Raw genomic sequence first — 22,739 nt, 5'->3', positions numbered from 1 at the left:
AAGACTTGGCTAGGGATGGAGACAGAGAGGGGGCAGAATGGCCACTCAGCCTGGAAAGGGAGGAGGGAGGAAGGGACTGAGTCTTCCTAGGGTCTTCCAAGCACAACCCCCAGTGTGCAGGACCAGAGGCAGAGAGGAAGGGATTCGTTGTAGAGCTCTCTCCTAGGGTGGGTGCCCCCAGCTTCACCACCTGTGCACAGCCCACCTCTCATGAGTCCTGGATCCTCCTAAGTCTCTTCAACAAAGACTGAGGGACTTGGACACTGAGTGGGGTAGAGATGCGGAGGGGAGAAACTTGCCCCTGATCAAGGTGGAATTGAGTAGGACCAGACGGGGGCTTCCAAGGTGCTGGGGTGGGGGAGTGGGAGGGGGCAGGCAGCAGTGAGCACACCAGTGGTGTTACAGAAAGAAGCATGGACCATGCGGACTCCGTTCCGGGACTGGTAGCCCCAATGGTGGTCAGTAGCAGCATCCAGGGCCCAGAATCAGTGGGGTCAGCAGGGCTGGCTGCTGTCTGTGCCAGGCAGACATAGCAGTGACTTCTTTCAGGTCTAGCTCTATGGGTCGTTGTTCTTGGCTGGGTACCTTCCAAGTATAGGTCTCCATCCACCTCAGGGATGTGATAGTTATACAACAGCATTTAAATTTTTTTTCTTTTTTGCTTAACTTAGCCATAGTTGGTTTCTCTTGATTCAGCTAAACTGCCACTCCTGGAGGTGAGGGTAAAACTGGCTTCAGCCACTTGGAGGTGGGTCAGGGACATAGCCCCACAGAGTCCCCTGCCACCGCCAGACATCTGGACTCCAAGATAACCAGATGTGATTTAACTGCTTTGGGTAATATCTCTCTGACATCCCTAAATCTTCAGAAAAGTCTTCTTAAAAATTGCAGCTAGTTTCGGCTGTGGTATAGAAGAGGCTATATCCATTCCTGGGATGAAGGGTTATAGGGAGAGTGGTGCCAGCCTCCTTCCAGGCCAGCAGGGCAGGAGCAAGTACCAACCAAGGCAGAGGGGTCTGCCACCTGCAGGAGGGGGCCAGGAGCATTGCCAAGAGGGGTCCGTGGTTAGAGGCAAGACTGGTAATCTGGAGGAGTTGATGGGGGAGGACACAGGCTGTGGTCAGGACAGATGTGGGCACACACGAGTGATACCCCCCGCAAGTACTAGAAGAAAAGACAGCTGGGAGGGGCCTGCTGGGGTGCCAGTGGAGTAACAGGCATTAAGGCTACATATAGATGCAAAGAGAAAAGACTCAGAAGTACAATTATCAGCGTCTTAACGGTGGATCTCTTTGGGCAACGGATTTTCATGTGATTTTTTTCCTCCTTTGTACCCTTCTGTGTTTCCAAAGTCTCTACAACGACCATCTAGTCCTTTTGTAACCTTTACAGTGAAAGAAAAGGAGGAGAGGTGGAGAGAACGAGAGGGAGAGCGAGAGGAGGAGAAAAGGGAAAGACAGAAAGTGTCGACCGTGCTCTCCAACACTGCAGTATTTCCCCAGAGAAATAACACGAAGCCCTGGAAAACTGTGCAGTTTGTCTTTCTTTCTTTTGGGAAGGGGTTGACAACCATGCCTTTGAGGGAAAACTAGAGAGAGAAGGAAAAGTAGCTACTCCCTGTGGTAAAGTAAGAGAGATGGGCCTTGTCTGAGGCTTCAGAATCCCAGGGACGGTTGCCAGAGGTGACAGTGGAAGCTGTGAGGACGTGGCCTTGTTCCAATTCAGTAATTGCATCCTGCCTGCTGCCCACGCCACCTCCCCTCCCTCCAGAATGCGGCAACCCCCTTCCTGAGCAAAGCTGTGGAGGAATCCCACTGTTAGCAAGCATGTGCCATCCCATCTCATCTATAACTCCAGTTATTTTTGCAGCTTGCTCTCTAAAGGGACTGGATCCTTTACTGGTGCCCAAACACTGCACCAATCCATGCTTCTCTGTCTTTTTCAAGGTGGTTCCATCTGCTAGGATGTTCTTCCCTTTCTTACGCTTGGAAAACTCCTGTTCATTCCTCAAAACACAATTCTGACATTACCTCCTGCAGGAAGCCTCTGCCTTGTCAGTTACTGTGTCCTCTTCCCTGCCGTCTTTATTCCTTGCAATTCACCCCGAACTGCCGTCTTCCTGCATGTGTGTCTCCCTACCTTTGCATCCCAGGTGCCCTGCACTGTGTGTTTTTCTACACTTGCTCCCTCTTTCTTGGCACCTGGGGAAAATATGAGAGCAACTGTTTAAGGTAAACTGTTCTATGAAGGAACTAAAACTATTCATCCAGCAAGAGATAAAGTGTCAGGAGTTCCTAATGTAAGTTGCTCATAAGAGTATATATGATAGGCACAGGCAATGGACATACACAGGCATGCACACAGGATGTTTCTGTTGAATTGAATTGAATATTGACAGCACAGGAACTGCCTCAAAGCGAGAGTCTTGACATTTGAACATGGCCATTTACACGAGAATAGAAATTATACAGGTATAGTCCTGAAAGTTACACAGGAGCTTCCTGGAAGTTTTTTTTATAACCCCGTTTGGTTTATAACACCTGAGGAGGTGACTGGTAAATCTGTGAGGGTGTTTGTGCTCTCCTGGCACACAGTAGGTGAGGACAAGAATGTTTAGACATCCTATAATACAAGAGTTAGTGTCACAAAGCAGAGGATTAGCCCAAATTTACTGTGAGTTTTGAACAACCCACTGAGACAAATTTATGTGTATGTATAATTACCTGAGCTGAGAATGTGACTCCCTTTTAGGTACACACACACACACACACACACACACACACACAATTTTTTGCACAGTTTCAATATAGGCTGAATTTTATAAGACTGTAACTCCAACATAAATTGCAAGAAGGCTGAATTTTGATGAGATGGAACCTTGCCAAGAGCTGTTCTCCATCTTGGAAAACCCCATCACTGGCAGGAAAGTCCCTTGTGGCAGCTTAGTCATTGACACAACACACCTGGACCAGCCTCTGCATCCTACATGTAGATGCGAGGGTCTCACTACTTCAGTACTTCTCCTGGGGATTCATGACCAAGCACCTATTACAAAAACATGATTATTTTATTATAAGTTACCTTCCTTTTATTCCTCCTTCATCTTGTAGCTAGAAAATGGTGTGTAGGTAAGTTGTACTACCTATGAAATTCGTTTCCATGTAGTAAAGGGGCAGTAATAGTCGCTCTAAAAGGGGCTGTTGGGTATTACAGGGATGAGAACCACTGAGGAAGTTAACTGTACATTGTATCTGAGGTTGATTTGAGAAGTCTGTAAGATCACACTTACAGGTGTCTCTCGATGAGATAAAAGTCCATGTGCAAAAAGCATTATCAGGGGACAGCTCCCCTACTGGACTGCCCTTTCATCAAAATAATTGCATCTCAAAGGTTAAAGCCATTTGGTTTTTTTCCCATTGACGTTTATTTGCATGAGATACTACTTTGGATTTCAAGGGCATTTTCTATATCAAAATGTATGATTGTAGTCATGCTCACTCACTCCTTCCCCGGGTGTGGGTGCTGGGCCCTGTGCTGGAAACTGTGCTGAACGGGCAGACAAACCTGTCCTCATAGGGCTGATGGGGGTGACAAGAATCAAACATGAAACTCAGATTCAAGGAGATGAACATTACCTAGGCATGTGAGGTGCTATGGGAGTGCAAGGTGCTGACCTTATTTAGGACTCAGAAAACCCTCCCTGAAGAGCTGACGCTTATGCTGAGAGCAAGAGGAAGATGGGACAGTGTTTGAAGCACCATAAATATCACATGCAAAAATCTGGAGATGAAAGAGGGTGGCACTTCGGTGCAAACACACAGACCCTTGGAATTTCCCCTGTGAAAGCAGAGATTTCTCCCCAAACACGATCATCAAGGATCTTACTCTAAGAAAGAATGTTAACTGTGAAAAGCTTTAAAATATTTTTTTAATAATTTTGTTGAAGCATAGTTGACCTACAACACTTATATCAGTTTCAGGTGCACAGCATAGAGATTCGATATTTCTATATGTTACGAAATGATCACCACAGTAAGTCTAGTTACCACCTGTCACCGTACAAAGTTATTCCAATATTATTGACTCTGTTCCCCATGCCGTACATTTCATCTCCATGACTCATTTATTTTGTAACCAAAATTTTGTACCTCTGAATCTCCCACACCTATTTCACTCATTTTTTAAAAATTCGACCAATATGAATTTTTCACAAAGTCTGGTTGGTGAATTCATTCTGTTGTTGTTGTTGTTTCCCTAATAATGGGAGAGAATCTGAACTCAAGACATTTCTAAAAATATTATTAAAACTAAAGGCATGTGATCATTTTTTTTAAAAATTAGAAAAGAGACAGAAAGCAACATGCCCATTTTTCAGGCAGGAAGGAGTCTCATCCACCCTCCAACTACCCTTAGTAGAGGCTCCCGAAAGCAGATGTCACATGTTTATCTGGCCATCTGGGCAGGTCTTCTTCCCCCTCTTCCCTGGAGAAAAAGTTGACAAGCCTCCAAAGGGGAGGTAGAAGAGAAAGACACCTACCAGAAATACAGAATCAAAGGGCTAAGGACAACTGAGACTTTTTTCAAGAGCAGCAGAGACAAGCAAACGGCGACGTCAGGAAAAGGATGAAAGCCAAAAAGAAAGTGGTAATAACACTGCCAGAGCACCATATGGCACTTAGATGGTACGCATTTCATTTGAAATGTTGATATTTGCTTTCTTGTTAGTTTTGGTGCCAACTCTGTTACTGTCCTTGATAAAGTTCATTTTGAAAAAAATCACACGGAAGCTTCTGTGTCCTATCCTCAAAATCATACATAAATTCCTTTGCTTTTTTTTTTTTTTAACTGCATGCTCTAGAACCCTGTTTCTAAGTGTTCAAACTAAAGTGCAAAGCATTGATCAGATCAGAAGGGAATGTCCTGGCGACTGATGCGAGATGCCCATCACATTCATTTGTGCCTATTCAGCAGTGAGACGGAAGCTGGGGGAGGGGGGGAGTGTGGATGGGGAGACAGCCAAATATTAATAATAATAATCTGACATGAGCCCTTCAACCATTTCCCAGGCTCAGGGAGAAATATTGTTGATGTTTTCTACAGTAAAATTCATTTCTGCCAAGGAATGGAAAAAAACTAACCCAAGGGACATTGTTCAGTCTAAGTGGAGCCATGGTGGCAAGAACGCAGTATCTAAACACCAGCACGGCAAAACCCGTCTTCCAGGTGGGGCTCCCTCGTTGATATTTCAGGAGCCACTTATCTTTGGGGAAGAAAGCCTTGGAAGTCTTTGATGCTTTATGAAAAATATGCACAGGTCTGTGTGTTTAAGACCTAGCAAGAGCACATGCAAGCTGAGAGGCAAGCAGCATGTAGCGAAAGTAAATTCTTTTTCGTTCTTCGATTTTCCTTTCACCAGCATCTACCTATGTGGTGGAATATCACGGACATGTCTGCATAAGCAGTTGCAGTCAGTGAAATGCAGTCAAGGATGAAATGCACAACCTCCCCGCTTGCTCAGATGGAACAGCAGAGCTTCTGCATTCTTCCTTTGCTGAATCATGGTCAGTGCATCTTTTCCTCCCAAGGCAATGACTGACGATTGGAGCTCTAGCCCAGGCCCACGCCCTCCTGCCCATTGGATTCCCTCTGTCTGTTACTGCCCTATTGCCTCCATTTCTCCAGCCCCATCCACCTCCACATCCATTCCAGCAAGGGTAGTACTGAAACCTGCATCAGTAAGCATCTCTTCTTCAGTCGGGTTTGTTGGAGGGGGATGCATAGCCTACACTCCCCGGGTGTGTGAAAAGGAATCTGGTTCATTTCTCTTTCCTCTCCAACAAATTCATCATCAATACTTATTTACTGAATGCCTCTAAAGCACTTAGCACTGAGCAGGTACCAGAGGGGTACAGAAAAAGAAAGGCAGAGTATCCCTTAGCTTCAGAGCCCTTATGTGTTACTTAAAGAGAACAATCCATTAGCTACACAAAACAGGTCCATCATTGAAAAAGCGTGTGACGTCAAATACACAAGCTAGAATTCACAAGGCCCTCCCCTGGGCTCCCTAAGCTAACAATGTGCTTATCATAACAATGAATAACATTTATTGAGTGCTAACTGGATGCCAGGCATTGCTCTCATGCATCAACTAAGTGCCCAAAGAGGTAGCTGCTATTTTTATCCCCATTTTTCTAGTAAGGAAACTGAGGCACAGCCCGGGGTCACGTGGCTGGTGATCAGGGCTTACGCACCGAGGCCATGTGACTTCTGAGGCCGCCTGCCCCAGCCCTGGTCTCACTATGGACACTGGTCTTCATACATGTCTGTTTTCTCCTTGAAAGAAGGGACTGTCTTTGTTTATGGCCACGCCCCCACCCTGTTGAGAACACAAAAGGCGTTATTTGATAACTACTCATGAAGTCAACCTGGGGAGAGGTATAAAGGAGCAACCCGAATGGGGAGCTGGGGAGTGAATCATTATGAGGTGAAGAAAGGATTTTAGAGCAGCAGCAAGGCCAGGTGGAAACCAGGCATCAACGGCATGTGAGGCCCAGGTTGGCCTGGTGGTGAGCCACCCTCCCTCCTAGCAGCACTGGTGCATGGCCAGAGCTAAGGAAGCAGAGTAGGAATAAGCACAGGGACAGAGCTGGAGGTGAGAGCGGAGGAGGGGAGAGGGCTTAAGAGGGAGGCAGGGCCCAAAGCACAGCCTCTCTACTTTGCCCCCCGTGGAACAGAATGACAGCCTTGGAGCAGCCCAGATTTCAGAGGACAATCAGGTAGCAGGTTACCAAATGTTGTCTTTGTGGCCTATAAAAGTTGAAGAAAAAAAAGAAAAGAAAAGAACAAGTGCCGGTGAAGATGTGGAGAAATTGGAACCCTTGGGCATTGCTGGTGAGAATGTAAAATAGTGCAGTTTCTCAAAAAATAAAACACAGAATTCCCGTATGATCCAGCAATCCCATTTCTGGGTATATACCCAAAGGAATTAATGCAGGGACTTGAACAGATACTTGTACATCCACGTTCATGCAGCATTACGCACAATTGCCAAAAGGTGAAGCAACCCAAGTGTCCATCGAGAGACAGAGGAATAGATAAACAAAATGTGGTCTATATATATACGGTGGAACACATCAGCCTTGAAAAGGAAGGAGACGCTGACACATGCCACAACATGCATGAATCCTTAAAGCCATTACGTTAAGTGAAAGAGACCACTCAGGAAAGGAGAAGTACTGCATGAGTCCATTTATATGAGCATATTGAGCAGCCGAATTCATAGGGACAGAAAGTAGGATAGAGGTTGCCATGGGCTGGGAGGTTGGAGGGAATGAGGGGTTACTGTTTAATGGGCAGAGGGCTTCGGTTCGGGGAGGTGAAAACGGTCTGGAGGTGGATGGTGGTGATGGCGGTACAGCAGCGTGAACGTGCTTAATGCCACTGAGCTGTGCGCTTAAACATGGTTAACGTGGTAAATGTTATGTCGTGTGTATCAAACCACAATAGAACAAAATAGACCTAAAGAAAAAGCTGAAGCAGGCTCTAAAGTATCCAGCAAATTCCAGGGGACACCTTAAATGAAGAGACCCTCACTGAAACAGTGAGTATGGCCAGGACCAAAATGTTCATTCCCTGGAAACAGGGCTGATTAGAAAAGCCAGGGTTGCTCTGTACTTTTGTACTCAACTTATTCTGAGTATGGGAATCCCTTTTGAACGTTAAAAAAAATCCTCAATCCCCACACAATAATAGGACGTTTGGTACCCATTGATTGTGCAAACCCATAAAGAAAAAATAAGCTACTATGAATCCAGGAATCATATTATTAAATGAACTTAAGTGAATTATTGATGACTACCCCTCTACATACATTTGGGAAAAGGTAGTAAGTATATAAAGGAGACGTTATTTATTCTATCTACCAGTAATGCTTGATGCACAAAATGATGCTCTAATCCTTTAAAATCGCAGCTCAGGTCCCTGGGGACCCACCACCCACAGGGTGAGAACCACAGCTCTATCCTAACAAGAGACTGAAACTCAGCCGTGAACTTCCAAGATACAGTGCAAAACCATTAAGTCAAAAATGCTATGAGGCACTAATGCAGCTCTCCTCAAAAAATAAAAAACAAAGCATTTTCGCTCCCAAAATACAAAGTGTAATTCCTCTAACAGGAATGCACGTTTCCTAGGCTCGATCAGTTTGGGCAGCCCTTCCTTACTCAAAGCCATCGGTCTGCAGTGTGACCATACCATGCCTACCATGCTGTCACCCCCAAGGGAGCGGCCTCTTTGGGGTGAGAGTTCAGAACACCAGCACACCTCTCAGTAATGATGTATTCTAAACACTTCCCCTTTCCTGAAACAAAAAGTTCTAAAGCAACTTGGAATTTATCAATGACCACTGACATACCAGTCATACACCACATACCCTGCTCCAGGATGGGCAGACTCAACGGTTCAACAATGGCATCTCTCAATTTTTAGGAACCTAATTTGTCGGAAGATACACTAGAGTGTTTTTTACTCGCTCGGCTCACAGAAGTAGCAGGAGGCTAAGTGTAAAAGAAAAAAGTTTTTTTAATATTGATAAATGTAATATAAAAAAGGTAGAGAGTTCTGTAAAAGGGTAAAGGATTATTATTCTACTGTATGAGTGTCCTCCAAAGGACCCAAACTATCCTGTAAAAACTGGTGATGAAAGGTGAACATGGGAAATCATCCACCTATTAAGCTGGTTTTATGATACTAATAAAAATGTGAGTACTAATAAAATCCTTGGATTAAATTCATAACTCAGAAGTACCTGGAAGTTTTAGAAACAGCTTACCATACATACTAAGGCGTCACTGGACTTTCAGTAGTTCCAAAAGGCAAAGATATAAAATGTTTTCATCAAAAAATCCCCTGGGATTCTAGGAAGTGACCAACTCTTCCATGGGCAAGACCTGGCAGGTAAGGAATACCCATATAAACGTTCCAGAGACCTTCCTCGTTTGGACGGTAGTTTAGGAAGAGCTTCTTCCACCACTTTCCCTGAGGTTAGGACTGAGTGAAATCCCCAGTGGGAATTAAAATCTTGATGTTGATGCACTCAAACTCCAGGTTCTCAAAACTGTTGAGGCAATCTGATGAATGCAGAAAAAGAAGAATGCTTTTGGAAGACAAGACCAGCCGCCTCGGCTCACCAAGAAGCTTGGCTTAGAGCTGTGTGTTCCTCTTACTGTCAACACCGAGTGGGCTGTACACAGTGGAGAAATGAACAGAAGAGTGGAGAACACAGTCTTCCTGGCAACCCGCCTCGCAGAGGTGGGCCCAAACCAGTCAGCCATCGAGACAGTACAAGCCCACTTTCACATTATAAGCCCACCCTCACGTTAATCACACAGCAGACACGAGCAAGCGGGCATTTATTGAAGTCCTAGGTTAATCTCCAGGAGAAGAGAACACCAAGAAAAGATGTTTGCCAATGAGGAGCCTGATGAAGGAGCTAGAGCAGGTGCAGAGAGAAGAATCCGAGGCAATGGTCCAATTCAAAGTATCCATAGATGAGATAAAGCTGGAAAACTAAAACGCTTTGAGAGCAGATAAAGACAGGGCCAATATTAGCTTTTTTCTCAACTGGCCATCTTTGTCTGTCCGCAGGTCTTACTAAACCTTTCATGAAAGACTCTACTGAACCATCAGATGCTATCCCTACCTTACAAGAGAAAGAAGGAAGGAAGGAGAGTGGAAAAACTAAGTCTGTGCATGCACATTGGGATGGGCAATCTCGTTTGGAATCTCTGCTGTCACTTATGGGCTGGGTAACCTTGGATATTTCATAGAACCAGTCCAAGCTTTCCAATCTCATAAAACTAAGAAGGCAAGAATGGTCCTTTGAGAGGGTTATCGTACAGCTCACTCTAGGGAAGGCCCACAACCCAGTGTCTGGCATATAGTAAATCCTCAAACAGATGAGCAACTTATCTCCAGACTTCCATACTGAGTCCCAGAATACTCAGTCTGCCTCAACCAAATCCCACTAGACAAATCCAAGTCTCCCTACAAAGATCCCTATATACAGAAGTTTATAAGTGAATGCCATCCTAAAGTAACAATCAGATTCCCAGAAGTTACCCGTGATCAAAGTTGGCCAGAAAGAAAAAAAAGAGTCTCTGTTCAAGCTACCTTAAAACTATTTAAATACTATCCAAGCAGTATTTTTTTGTTTTTTTTTTTTTTTTTTTTGCAATACGCGGTCTTCTCACTGCTGTGGCCTCTCCCGTTGCGGAGCACAGGCTCCGGACGCGCAGGCTCAGCGGCCACGGCTCACGGGCCCAGCCGCTCCACGGCACGTGGGATCTTCCCGGACTGGGGCACGAACCCGTGTCCCCTGCATCGGCAGGCGGACTCTCAACAACTGCGCCACCAGGGAAGCCCCAGGCAGTATTTTAAGTAGTTATATTTTAGGCAGATTTGATAGCCTTGCTGTTTATAGGAAAAGTGAAGATGCATTTTAAAGGCCATTAAAACCTCCCATGGTGGACTTCCCTGGTGGCGCAGTGGTTAAGAATCTGCCTGCCAATGCAGGGGACACGGGTTCAAGCCCTGGTCCGGGAAGATCTCACATGCCGCGGAGCAACTAAGCCTGTGCGCCACAACTACTGAGCCATGCTCCAGAGCCCACGAGCCACAACTACTGAAACCCGCGCACCACAACTACTGGAGCCCGCACGCCTACAGCCCGTGCTCTGCAACAAGAGAAGCCACCGCATTGAGAAGCCCAGGCACCATGACAAAGAGTAGCCCCCGCTCACTGCCAACTAGAGAAAGCCCGCAAGCAGCAACGAAGACCCAAGGCAGCCAAAAATAAATAAATAAAATAAATTTATAAAAAAACAAACAAACAAAAACCTCCCATGGTGATCCCAGATGGCAACAGGAAACACGAAAGGGACACTGGCCAGTTATCAAAGATACACAAGAACGAGGAAGAATCATATATTAGATTAGTCCCCAGTGGGCCAGCTAGAGAGAGTGCTGAGATGGTATGCCTGCTGAAGAGTAGCAGAACCAACTATCTTTGTGTATATCATCAGAATCAAGTCCCCAGGCATGTTCCCTTATTGGTGAGAAATGATCTTATTCTTATACTTATGGAGTATAAAATTTCTAAAGCCCTCTTCAAGGACCCATCTGTGAGAAGAGAATTCCAAGTGGGAATGGCACTGGCACTGAAGAACTGGACAGGACCATGGATGGAGACCCCAGACCTTGTGTGGAAGATTCAGCCAGGGGACCAGGGCCCGCCCCTTGGGACCTGTTGGGTAATTGATCCCTTAAATCCCAGCAGAGTCATGGTTCTTACCTGGATGATTTTGCCCTCAAGGGGATATTTAGTCATGCCTGGAGATGTTTTTGGCTGATATACCAGAAGCACTGATGACACTGGCATCTAGTGAATAGAGGCCAGGGAAGCTGCTAAACTTCCTACAATGCACAGGACAGGTCCCATGACAATTATCCAGCCCAAAATGTCCATAGAGCTAAGGCTGAGCAAGCCTGCATCAGAGGAAGGGAGAAATGAAGGACCATCATGGACAAACTGTGTCACGGCTGTGATTAAGAGATGCTGTGTAGTCTGTTTTGTGGATGTCACTTATATAGTTTGTCCCAAGTGCACATCTGGGACAATATTATTATTATTTTTTTTTTTTTTTTTTTTTTTTTTTGCAGTACGCGGGCCTCTCACTGTTGTGGCCTCTCCTGTTGCGGAGCACAGGCTCCGGACGCGCAGGCTCAGCGGCCATGGCTCACGGGCCCAGCCGCTCCGCGGCATGTGGGATCTTCCCGGACCGGGGCACGAACCCGTGTCCCCTGCATCGGCAGGCGGACTCTCAACCACTGCGCCACCAGGGAAGCCCCTGGGACAATATTCTTAAATTAATTCAGCTATTCTGAACCTGGTTGAGAAAGTTTTAAAAATATTTACCTTCTGTGCATTTAAAAACAACTACCTCGCACCCCCTTCTAGCCCCTTAGGGGAAGTAAGAAAGCAGTTGTTCACATTAAAAACCAGGGTCTTCTCTCTGATCAAAATAGACTCAAAATATTCATGTAACATTAGTCCCACTGGGTTATTTCTCAGGCATGTTTAACATGGTATGCACTAGTGGGGGCATGTCATAGAGGCAGAAAGACACACGTACACACACATAAACACATGCAGACCCTTGGGCGCTCTCAGCCCACCATCTGGCCCTCCCAGGCCCCCCGGTATTTAGGCAAGATGTTGGTGTGCATAACTAGTACCCCAACGAACTTTTCCACTAATACTAGGAATTGGAAATTGTAGTTGAACCCACAGAGCCGAGAATAATACCCAGTTTCCAAAACAAGGGCTTTTATCGTCTTGACATAATAATTTTGTTATCCCCATTGAGGACTAGTTCAAAGACACGCTGTGAGAAACAAGTCTCCTGTCAAGGGTGTTCTTCAAAATCTTTCTTTGACTCAGGCCAGGCACATGGCAGAGGACTCCAGGAGCCCTAGGCTTTCTCCACCAGCTCCTTCCTGCAATCCAAAGTGATCAATTAGCCCACTAATGGAACATCATTACCAGACTGAGATTGTCATCACCCCGTTGTAAGTATTTGGTGGGTTCTAAAGTCCCCAGGTTATCACAGCACCGATAAGCCTACGGTAACATGTTATTATTTGTCAGCTACACCCAGGCTCCTTTCGTTCCAAAGGCAAATACACATTTCTGCTGTATCCTTGGGAGGGAAGCCAAAGAAGAAAAAAAGTGTCCCTTGGTTTTAGAGATAATATCAGAAAGCCTGCTGATCAGCCAGATAAAAAAAGGCAGCTACTTCCTACCAGAGGCCAAAGTCCAGCTCAGAGCAAGAAAATGGGATCCAGTCCAAAATCTGACCAGGTTTCCTACAGTATCCTATCAAGTGACAGTCGGCCCAGCCCAGCAAAAGAGCCAGCCCACAGCAGGGGAAGAAGAGACTGCCCTCTTCCAAAATCTGCTTTGGGGGCTTCCCTGGTGGCACAGTGGTTAAGAATCCACCTGCCAACGCAGGGATATGGGTTCAAGCCCTGGTCCGGGAAGATCCCACATGCCATGGAGCAACTAAGCGTGTGCGTCCCAACTACAGAGCCTGCATTCTAGAGCCTGCGAGCCACAACTACTGAACCCGTGTTTCACAACTACTGAAGCCCGTGTGCCTAGAGCCCATGCTCTGCAACAAGAGAAGCCACTGCAGTGAGAAGCCTGCGCACCACAACGAAGAGTAGCCCCCGCTCGCCGCAGCTAGAGAAAGCCCGCGCATAGCAACAAGGGCCCAACAGAGCCAAAAATAAATAAATAAAATAAATTAATTTTTTTAAAAAATCTGCTTTGGAACCCAAGTAATCCCTGCTCAATCCCAAGTAATTATCCTTCCTTGCTAACTGCCCAGATTTCCTGCTGGAAACCTACGAAGAATTATTTTTACTTTATGTTATATAAATAATTATAAATTATCCCAAGTCCAGGCTCACTCACTCAACTCACTGTGTGGTTTTAGGCAAGTCACAACAGGCTCCATTTCTGTTGGATGCTATATGAGTTTCACTAGAGATGTGTTCCCCGAAGAGTGATCCATGGGCCACCTGTATCTAAATTCTAGGGATGCTTGTCACCCTAGAGCGGAGCCAACAGGTAGTCCCAGGGAATCTGCACATGACATTACTAGTACTCACCTATTTTCCCATCCCCGCCCCCCTTCCTGGAAATCAAACAATGCATTCCAGGCCCTCTTTGCAGTTGGATAGAGCAGTGTGACTTGTTCAGGCCAGTGGGTTGTGACTGGAGGCCAAAGCTCTGAAGAGCCATGCCATGCCTGACTCTCTTCCCCTAAAAAACCCTAAAGTCTGGAGAATTGCCCAGGCAGCAGCAGACCTGGGGGAGGGGGGTGAATAAGCTGGTGGTTTGTTAGGTATCGTATAAGTTAGCCTCTCGTCAGTCAAGGATCCCAAAGGCCACCGAATTTATCGATACGTAAGGGGGAGACAAGGCGGCATCGCTGTGAGTGGTCCGTGTGGCTAGCAGTTGACTGACACCTGTGGCAGATGCTGTCATTTGCTTACCCCAACTTCTCCTCTGCTCCCAGAATTCTAACTTTGTTCATCACAGCGGGAGATGAAAAATGACTCCTCTGTGCCTTGGGGTTCTGAAACTTTAGCAGGCATCAGAATCACCTGGAAAACTTGGCAGACACAGATTGCTGGGCCCCAACTTCTCTAAGAATTTCCATGTCTAACAAGTTCCCAGAGGATGCTACTACTGCTGCTGGTCCAGGGACCACACGCTGAGAACCAATGGTCTAAGTCAATCCACCCCATTCTCCTTTGTCAGTGACTCACCTTCCTAAGCTCCCTTGCAGGTAGGAATGGTCATGCGACCCACTTCCGGCCAATGAGACAGAAGAGGAAGTCTGCAGGGAAAATTTGGGGCAAGACTTTTCTCCCATAAAAGGAGCCCTTTTTGTCTTACCTTAAATGTGGTTGAGTAATCAGAGAAAGTCAAATACTATATGATATCACTTATATGTGGAATCTAAAAACTATAACAAACTAGTGAATAAAACAAAAAAGAAGCAGACTCACAGATATAGAGAACAAATTAGTGGTTACCAGTGGGAAGAGGGAGGGGGGAGGGGTGGGGGATTAAGAGGTACAAACTATCATGTATAAAATGTATAAGCTACAAGGATACAATTGTACAATACAGGGAATATAGCCAATATTTTATTTTAACTATAAATGGAGTATAACCTTTAAAAGTTGTGGATCACTGTGTTGATCACTATATTGTAACCTACAGTATTGTATATCAACTATACCTCAATACAAATAAATCATTCTTTTAAATGTGGTTGAGTGAAAACATGCTCTTTGGTCCTGAGGCAGCCATCTTGCAAACAAGGTGGTCACAAGCCTGAGGACGCAAAGCTAACGTGCCAAGAACAGCAGAGCAGAAAGAGAACAAACCTGGGTGTACGCGTGTGATGTTGTGATTGAGAACAAGAAATATGTATTTGGTCTTGGTCTTCTTTCCTGGCACAAGGCTCCTAAAACCCTTGGATTTTCCTGTGATGAGAGCCATAAAGGTTCTTTTGTTATGTTAATGAGGTAGCTTTGGGATCACCTAAAGATGGGGGTTGGTTACCAGGGAAACCAACGAGGAATAGAGGGCTGGAACTTTCAGTCCCACCCCACCCCACCTCCAACCCCCAATTTCCCAGGAGAGGAGAGGGGCTGGAAGTTGACTTGATCACCAATGGCCAACGATTGAATCAATCACGCCTATGTGATGAAACCTCCATAAAAACTCAAAAAGGAGGAGATTCAGAGAGCTTCCCGGTTGGTGAACCATGACACTCCACGTGTCACCATGCCAGGCCCCAAATGCCCTGGGGACAGAAGCTCCATGGTTTTTGGACCTCTCCCTGTGTATCTCTTCATCTCACTTTTGATTCATATCTTTAAATATCCTTTGTGATAAACCAGTAATCTAGTGAATAAGCTGGTTTCCTGAGTTCTGTAAACCACGCTAACAAATTAATTGAACCCAAGGAAGGAAGATGCTGTGGGAACCACTGATTTTTAGCCATTCATCAGAAGCATGGGTAACAAGCTGAACTTGCAATTGGCACCTAAAGCGGAGCACAGGCTTGTAGGACTGAGCCCTTAACCTGCGGGATCTGATGCTAATTCCAGACAGATAGTGTCAGAATTGAGTTGAACTGTAGAACACCCAGCTGGTGCCAGAGAATTACTTGGTGGTGTGCGGAAAAATCCACACATTGGAATCGGCACCAGAATCCTTAACTTGTCACTGGGAAACTGATGCACCAAACCTGAAACAATCTTCCTTTAGCCTTCTTGCTATGCGAGATAAGTCAGTGTCACATTCTTCATCCACTGTCAATCGACGTTGGGGGCAATGTTCATTTTCATGTTCCACGTAGAAGGACTCCAGCTAGAGTAACACTCCATATCTCTACCCCCACCCCGCTGCTCAGCCAGACAGTGGCTCACCCAGTGGACTCGGCAGAAGGGACTGAGCTCCCTCGGCTCGGCCTCTTTCATCTCCTGTTTGAAACCATCTGTTACAGAGAGCTGCACTGTTTTGCTCTCTATGATGTAGTAAGGTCAGTGGAGCAGACCCTGCCCTCACTGAGGAGGCCTGTGCTACCAACAACCAAGATGGAGTGGGAGGCAGATTTTCTAAAATGACCAGAGAAGATGCCCCACCCTAATCCCCAGAACCTGTGAGATGATGAGCGATTACTCCCGTGACTCTGTTATGCTACAGGGCACAGTTCACGTAAAGATAGGGAGATTGTCCACGTGGGTCTGATCTAATCACACGAGCCCTTAAAACATAGTGCTTTCTCCAGCTGACGGGAGAGCGCAGACGGGAAGTCATAGAGATAGAAGAAGGGTTCCATGCCGGTTTTGAAGATGGAGGCCAAGGAATGCAGGCAACCTCAAAGGTAAGAATGGCCCCCACCTGACACCCAGCAAGGAAACAGGACTCTCAGTCCTACAACCACAGGGAACTATTCTTTGCCAAGACCTGAATGAGTGTGGAAGCAGATTCTTCCCCAGATCCAGAGCCCAGCCAAGCCTGCCCAGACGTCTCACCTACACAACTATGACATAATAAACGAGTGTTGCTTTAAGCATCTACATTTGTACTAATTTGTTACACAGAAATAGAAAACATACTGCAGGGAAATTCTTCTAATTCAGGGTGAAAATGGTTAGTAAGTCCTTTTGGCATCAAAGCTAAAGCTACATTCTCTGATGAGCTTATCAGCAATAAAGCTGACCTTTTAATCTCCATCTGACTCCTGTGTCTATTTCTCAATTAGTTCTGGACTCCAGAGGGGAAAAAAGAGTTTTCATTTATTCACCCCATAAAAACCCCAACAGTCGGGTATTCAGGAATGCTTTTGGCATTTCTATATAATACAATAAGTCTCCACATGAGGCTTTAAAATGAGGCTCAGACCTGGAATGGTATAGAAGAAACCAAATCATATCACCTCAGAATATAGGCACCTAGATTTTATATTCTATCTTTACTCCACTAAAAATCCTCTCCTTCCTAGAGCTGAGAGAAAACACACCCGATGAATGGAAAGGCTTAATCAGTGAGCAGGTAAATAAATAAATAAACCTTCCTCGTGGGAACTAAAACTTCACAACCCCAAGCTTTATTGGTTTGTACAATTTTCAGTTCTCAAATAATCACCTAAGGGTAACGGGCCTTTTAGATGTAGTTTAAATGAAAAGCAAAAAGCTTTGAGATTTTCCACCAAAACTGCATGCAGCAAGCAAACTGCTGCAGAATCTGTTGTTTGTAGTTTCCGGAAGTGCACCCATGTTCCTCCTGGAACTCAGACACCCCTTCCACAGCCCCCTCCAAAAGTTGTGCAAACGCGTACATCGTGTGCGGCCAACTCGGTAATATACTGCCGCTCCTTCCTAAAAGACTCCCAGTCTTTGATGGCACTGCAAGGACCTGAGTGGGCCACCAGCATAAAAATGAAACATGAGGGGCTTCCCTGGTGGTCCAGTGGTAAAGAATCCGCCTTGCAATTCAGGGGACACCCGTTCGATCCCTGGTCGGGGAACTAGGATCCCACATGCCACGGGGCAACTAAGCCCATGCGCCACAACTAGAGAGCCCTCGTGCCGCAAACTACAGAGCGCACGTGCTCTTGGAACCCACAGCACAACTAGAGAGAAGCCCGCACGCCACAAGGAAGAGCCCACACACTGCAACAGAAGATCCCACGTCCCTCAACGAAGATCCCACGTGCCTCAACTAAGACCTGATGCAGCCAAAAATAAATTAAATAAATAAATAATAAATCTTAAAAAAAAAAAAATGAAACGAGATTTTGAAGGCTCTGTCCCAGAGTCCTGTGAATGATCCATTTGAGAGGCATCTTTAAGGGGAAGAACAGTTCTCTGTACTTGCAGTCCAAAATTCATATGGGAACTAAGTCCCCAGTTTCGGTAGCAGATGTCATTAAATGATTGCAACCTCTTCTCTCATTTAGAATACAGTAACCAAATTTTATTTTTGCTAAAGGGGGATTTCAAAAGCCTGTAGTCCGATCCTTTCTTTCTACAAATAAACTCAGATCTAGAGAAGCTATATAAAAATAGAAATTCCAGATCAGTCATTTCTCCATTTGACTCCTGTTCTTCTGAGTGTTTAATCCGCCAGATTCATTTTTCTCTGAATCAGAAGCCAAGAGGCCACAGCTAAAAGGGTACCTCTGAGAAGTTCAAAACTGCTCTTGGAGACAAGGTTGCCACATCTGGTTTAGGGAGATGAGCATCTGAGAAGCACAGAAGCTGAGCACTGATGGTTTCCATGGTGACCACAGGGCCCAGGTGTATGTTCTAATGAGGCCAGCCAGCATTTTGGGGCAAAGACTGTAGAACATTCCAGGAAAACCCCCATGTCACCAAGCGACTCATGAAATTTGAATGGGTGGCTAGCCTGCCAACAAGTGCTTCTTTCAGGAGACAGACACACAGCAGCACTGAACTCTGTGTCTGGCCCTGTAAGCTCTTTTCCATACATTATCTCATTTCATCATCACCCAGACCTTAAATTCAAATTCCATCCCATTTTGCTGATGAGTAAACTGAGGCAGCTCACCCAAGATCACTGAGCTTACAGAAGGTGGCTCTAAGCCAGCTCTAGTGCCTTATTCCTCCACTCAACTCTACCAGAATTTCTGAAACTGGTAGCTCTCGAGGGAAGAGCTACCTTGCATTCTTCTAAAGAGAAGCTTATGTCATGATTTCTTGTCTCAGAGGGGAAAACAAGCGCAGCCTTAGAACTTACCACTGATCTATCTTTGCCCATCATTGCCAGATTCTGAAAAAGATCTCAAATTATCATTTTCAAATATGAAGTCATCATAAGAAATAATTCCCTGAAGAAGGTTCGAAAGACTTGAGAATTACGTCAAAACTGAGAAAGAGAGCAGAAATGACCTAACACCTAAGTAAAACTAATGTTCTGTTAAACTATGTGAACAGGTGTGAGCTAAAGGGCTTTGGAAACCCCAGTCCAATCGCCTCTATTCCACATGCCTGTCACTGATGCCAGGAATGCCATCTGTAGAAAATAAATTCCTTGAGTTGAGATTTTTGTCCCTTGTTTAAAGGTGAGTATTCTCAAGAGGAAAAACCTAATTAAGGCAATAGCAATCATCAACACCTTAGTATGAATTAGTATGTTAGTGTACTACTGCTGATGGAGCGCTCAGCAGTGGGAGGAGGGGGTGGGGCCATGAAGAGACAGATACATAGCACAAAGCAATGTCTAGGAAATGCAGGCTTCTGGAAGAGGTCTTAGAAGCCAGGATCAGCCTGAAGATGCTGTGCCTGGAAATAAAGTGAAGGAGCTCCAATAACAAAATGGATGGATTTATAATTCTCTACTTTATTGCCAACACACTAAGGAACCCATCTTCCACCTTTCATAAGAAATTGCGTATGCCTCACCTCTTCAGAAAATCTGTATTGGCAAATCTATACTTAACCCTCTTGTGTTGTGATTCCAGGAAGACCAACAAGAGACAAGAGTTTAGGCACAGTACCTGTGACTACCATGGGCCAAAAATAAAAAGATGACCATAACATTGAACTATTCCATTAAAAGTGATAATGAAACAAGAACACCCTGGTAATTCCTTCTGGATCCTGTCAGGCTAAAGCCAACTGGATCACAGAGGTTAGGGTTTAAATAGATGGCAGTACTCACTCGAAAGACCTTCTCCACTCTTGCAATGCTCTTCCCAAAAATGGTTCCAAGTTGGTCTCCAATTCCAGCCAATAAGAAACCAAAAAGTGGAATTCCAAAGATGGCATATAAAATGCAAAAGATTTTGCCTCCTTCAGTGCTTGGAGCAATATTCCCATACCCTGGTGAGAAATATTAAAAAGAGAGAGGGAGAATGGTGAGGCGCCAGAGAAATTACAGCACTGAATGAAAGAATCCGGACTTCTTAAAGGGTTTCTCCATTCCCCCCCACCCCTCCACTTCATGCGTTTTAGGAGCAGAACTTCATTTCCAAGGCCCTATAAAATTCAGAACATCGTTCCATTGCTTCTCTTCCTTCTCTCCCTGTAAATACTTTCAAAAGGATCCAGGTTTCCAGGATCTTATTGTGTTTCATTAGATGACATTTTAGGAAATCTATGATCACCCAGAATTGCATTTCTGATGGGAAATGGTACAACCCATTTCAGAAACATCAAATATCTAGGATGTGTCTGGTTTAGGGATGCTGAACACCTGAGAAGGGTTCAGCATTGCCTTTCTTAGATTTAAAAACAGCTTCTCCCTTACAGCCTCATCCCAAGGCCACATCCCCTCCACCTGACAGACTGTGGTTGTCTCCAGCATTTGCCTTCTTAGGGTGATGGGTGCTCCACATTAAGGAGGATGTGTGGTCTAGTACAAATTCAGAAAGGACCCATGGATCGTACAGCCCTACCCTGGGAAACAGTAAAGAGTGGAGAAGGGAAGACTTTGTGCTCTTACACTGACAGTGATGGTTAGCTCTGCCCGGATCTCTTTTTCTCTTTCCTGGGAACTCCGTATCAACTGAGCCCTGCCTCTCCTCCCACCGACTTCCTTTTTTTTTTTTTTTTTTAACAACTTTATTGGAGTATAATTGCTTTACAATGGTGTGTTAGTTTCTGCTTTATAACAAAGTGAATCAGTTATACATATACATATATCCACATATCTCCTCCCTCTTGCGTCTCCCTCCCTCCCACCCTCCCTATCCCACCCCTCTAGGCGGTCACAAACCACCGAGCTGATCTCCCTGTGCTATGCGGCTGCTTCCCACTAGCTATCTATTTTACGTTTGGTACTGTATATATGTCCATGCCACTCTCTCACTTTGTCCCAGCTTACCCTTCCCCCTCCTTATATCCTCAAGTCCATTCTCTAGTAGGTCTGCGTCTTTACTCCCGTCTTGCCCCTAGGTTCTTCATGACCATTTTTTTTTTTTTTTTTAGATTCCATATATGTGCGTTAGCATATGGTATTTGTTTTTCTCTTTCGGACTTACTTCACTCTGTATGACAGACTCTAGGTCCATCAACCTCACTACAAATAACTCAATTTCATTTCTTTTTATGGCTGAGTAATATTCCATTGTATATATGTTCCACACCTTCTTTATCCATTCATCTGTCTATGGACACTTAGGTCGCTTCCATGTCCTGGCTATTGTAAATAGAGCTGCAATGAACATTGTGGTACATGACTCTTTTTGAATTATGGTTCTCTCAGGGTATATGCCCAGGAGTGGGATTGCTGGGTCGTATGGTAGTTCCATTTTTAGTTTTTTAAGGAACCTCCATACTGTTCTCCATAGTGGCTGTATCAATTTACATTCCCACCAACAGTGCAAGAGGGTTCCCTTTTCTCCACACCCTCTCCAGCATTTATTGTTTGTAGATTTTTTGATGATGGCCATCCTGACCAGTGTGAGATGATATCCCACCCACTTCTTGCACCAAGGATTATCAGGTGCTAAATAAATGTTTGTTGGTGGAATGGATGTTTAAATACAAAAGAATCCTTTTATAGCCAGGTCTATTCATATGTTATGTCAAATAGTGCTTTGAAAACACCAACACCTGCATTCTCAAGAGTTCTGCAATTACGTAAGTAACTCACATCTAGTGAGTATTCGGCTTACTCTGTATGACGGGACTGAAGAAAGTGGTGCTGGAAGAAAAAGGCTTATAGCATTAGCACAAATTATACAGAGATGAGACTCTAAATTACTTGTTACTCACTTTCATGCCAATGAATCCTGCAACATTCTGCTAACTAATGTCTAGATAGTCACCTAACTATTCTCCCATATAGGGCAACTCCTGTGGAGCCTATTTCTAAATCCATGCAAGAAGTGAGTTATTGGGCTCATGGCTTACTGGCATTTGGGGGATGCAACAGAGTAAAGATAATGTTTATGGCTGGTCCATCATTCATCCTTTTCTAGGCCTGGAGAACTCACTGTTGCTTTCTGCCTTTAGGTGATGAGTCACCTGGTTATTTTCCCTTTCAATTTTCCAGTCACAATCATTCAAACCTCTTATCACAAATCATCTAAATTATAGCTTCTATTTCTTAAATGACTGTTCAGGCAAGCCTTCCTAATCTTGCATTTCTTTTACTCACCAAGATTTTTGATTTAATTGTGCAAAAAAAAAAACAAAAAAAAACCAAAGGCTCTCAGAATTTTTCCCAGGTGTTTTCAGGAACTTGGACAAAATCATTTTGTAAGCATTTCCCTCTAGAATAATCCAATTTACATTAAGATAGCCCTATTAAAAAAGGAATAAATGTGCCTATACAGCTCCACTTTATGCAGAGTTATGGTGACTCTTGGAAATATTCTGGTAATTTGTGGAAACATTTATCACTCTTGCTTGCCTGTTTCATAATTGCCTGATTACTGTCAAGGAATATAGGTTTTCCTTTAGTCTGAATATCTCAGAAAGAAGTACATTGCAGACACAGGCAGACAAACTGAGGCTCTGCACCTGCTTAATAGGCCTCTTATTAGCCCTAACGGGCTGCACCCCTTCCTCCAGCTTTTAGAGAGGATCTGTCCCACCACTTGGGTAAGGACTGTGCTCAGGGG

At 44.8% G+C, this 22,739-nt stretch overlaps 1 protein-coding gene across 1 annotated transcript in view; it reads right to left on the bottom strand.

Moving 5' to 3' along the window:
• The window catches only part of KCNK10 (potassium two pore domain channel subfamily K member 10), a 136,666-nt gene that overhangs the window by 16,261 nt on the left and 97,666 nt on the right, over positions 1-22,739 (bottom strand). The window contains exon 4 of the mRNA XM_065871568.1: positions 19,832-19,992. Coding sequence (XP_065727640.1) covers positions 19,832-19,992 — 161 coding nt within the window. The remainder of the gene's footprint in view (positions 1-19,831; positions 19,993-22,739) is intronic.

This window comes from Phocoena phocoena, chromosome 2 (assembly GCF_963924675.1).
Source record: "Phocoena phocoena chromosome 2, mPhoPho1.1, whole genome shotgun sequence".
Lineage (NCBI taxonomy): Eukaryota > Metazoa > Chordata > Mammalia > Artiodactyla > Phocoenidae > Phocoena > Phocoena phocoena.
Note: the sequence above shows the minus strand (reverse complement) of the source record. Positions and strands in the feature narration are given on the sequence as shown.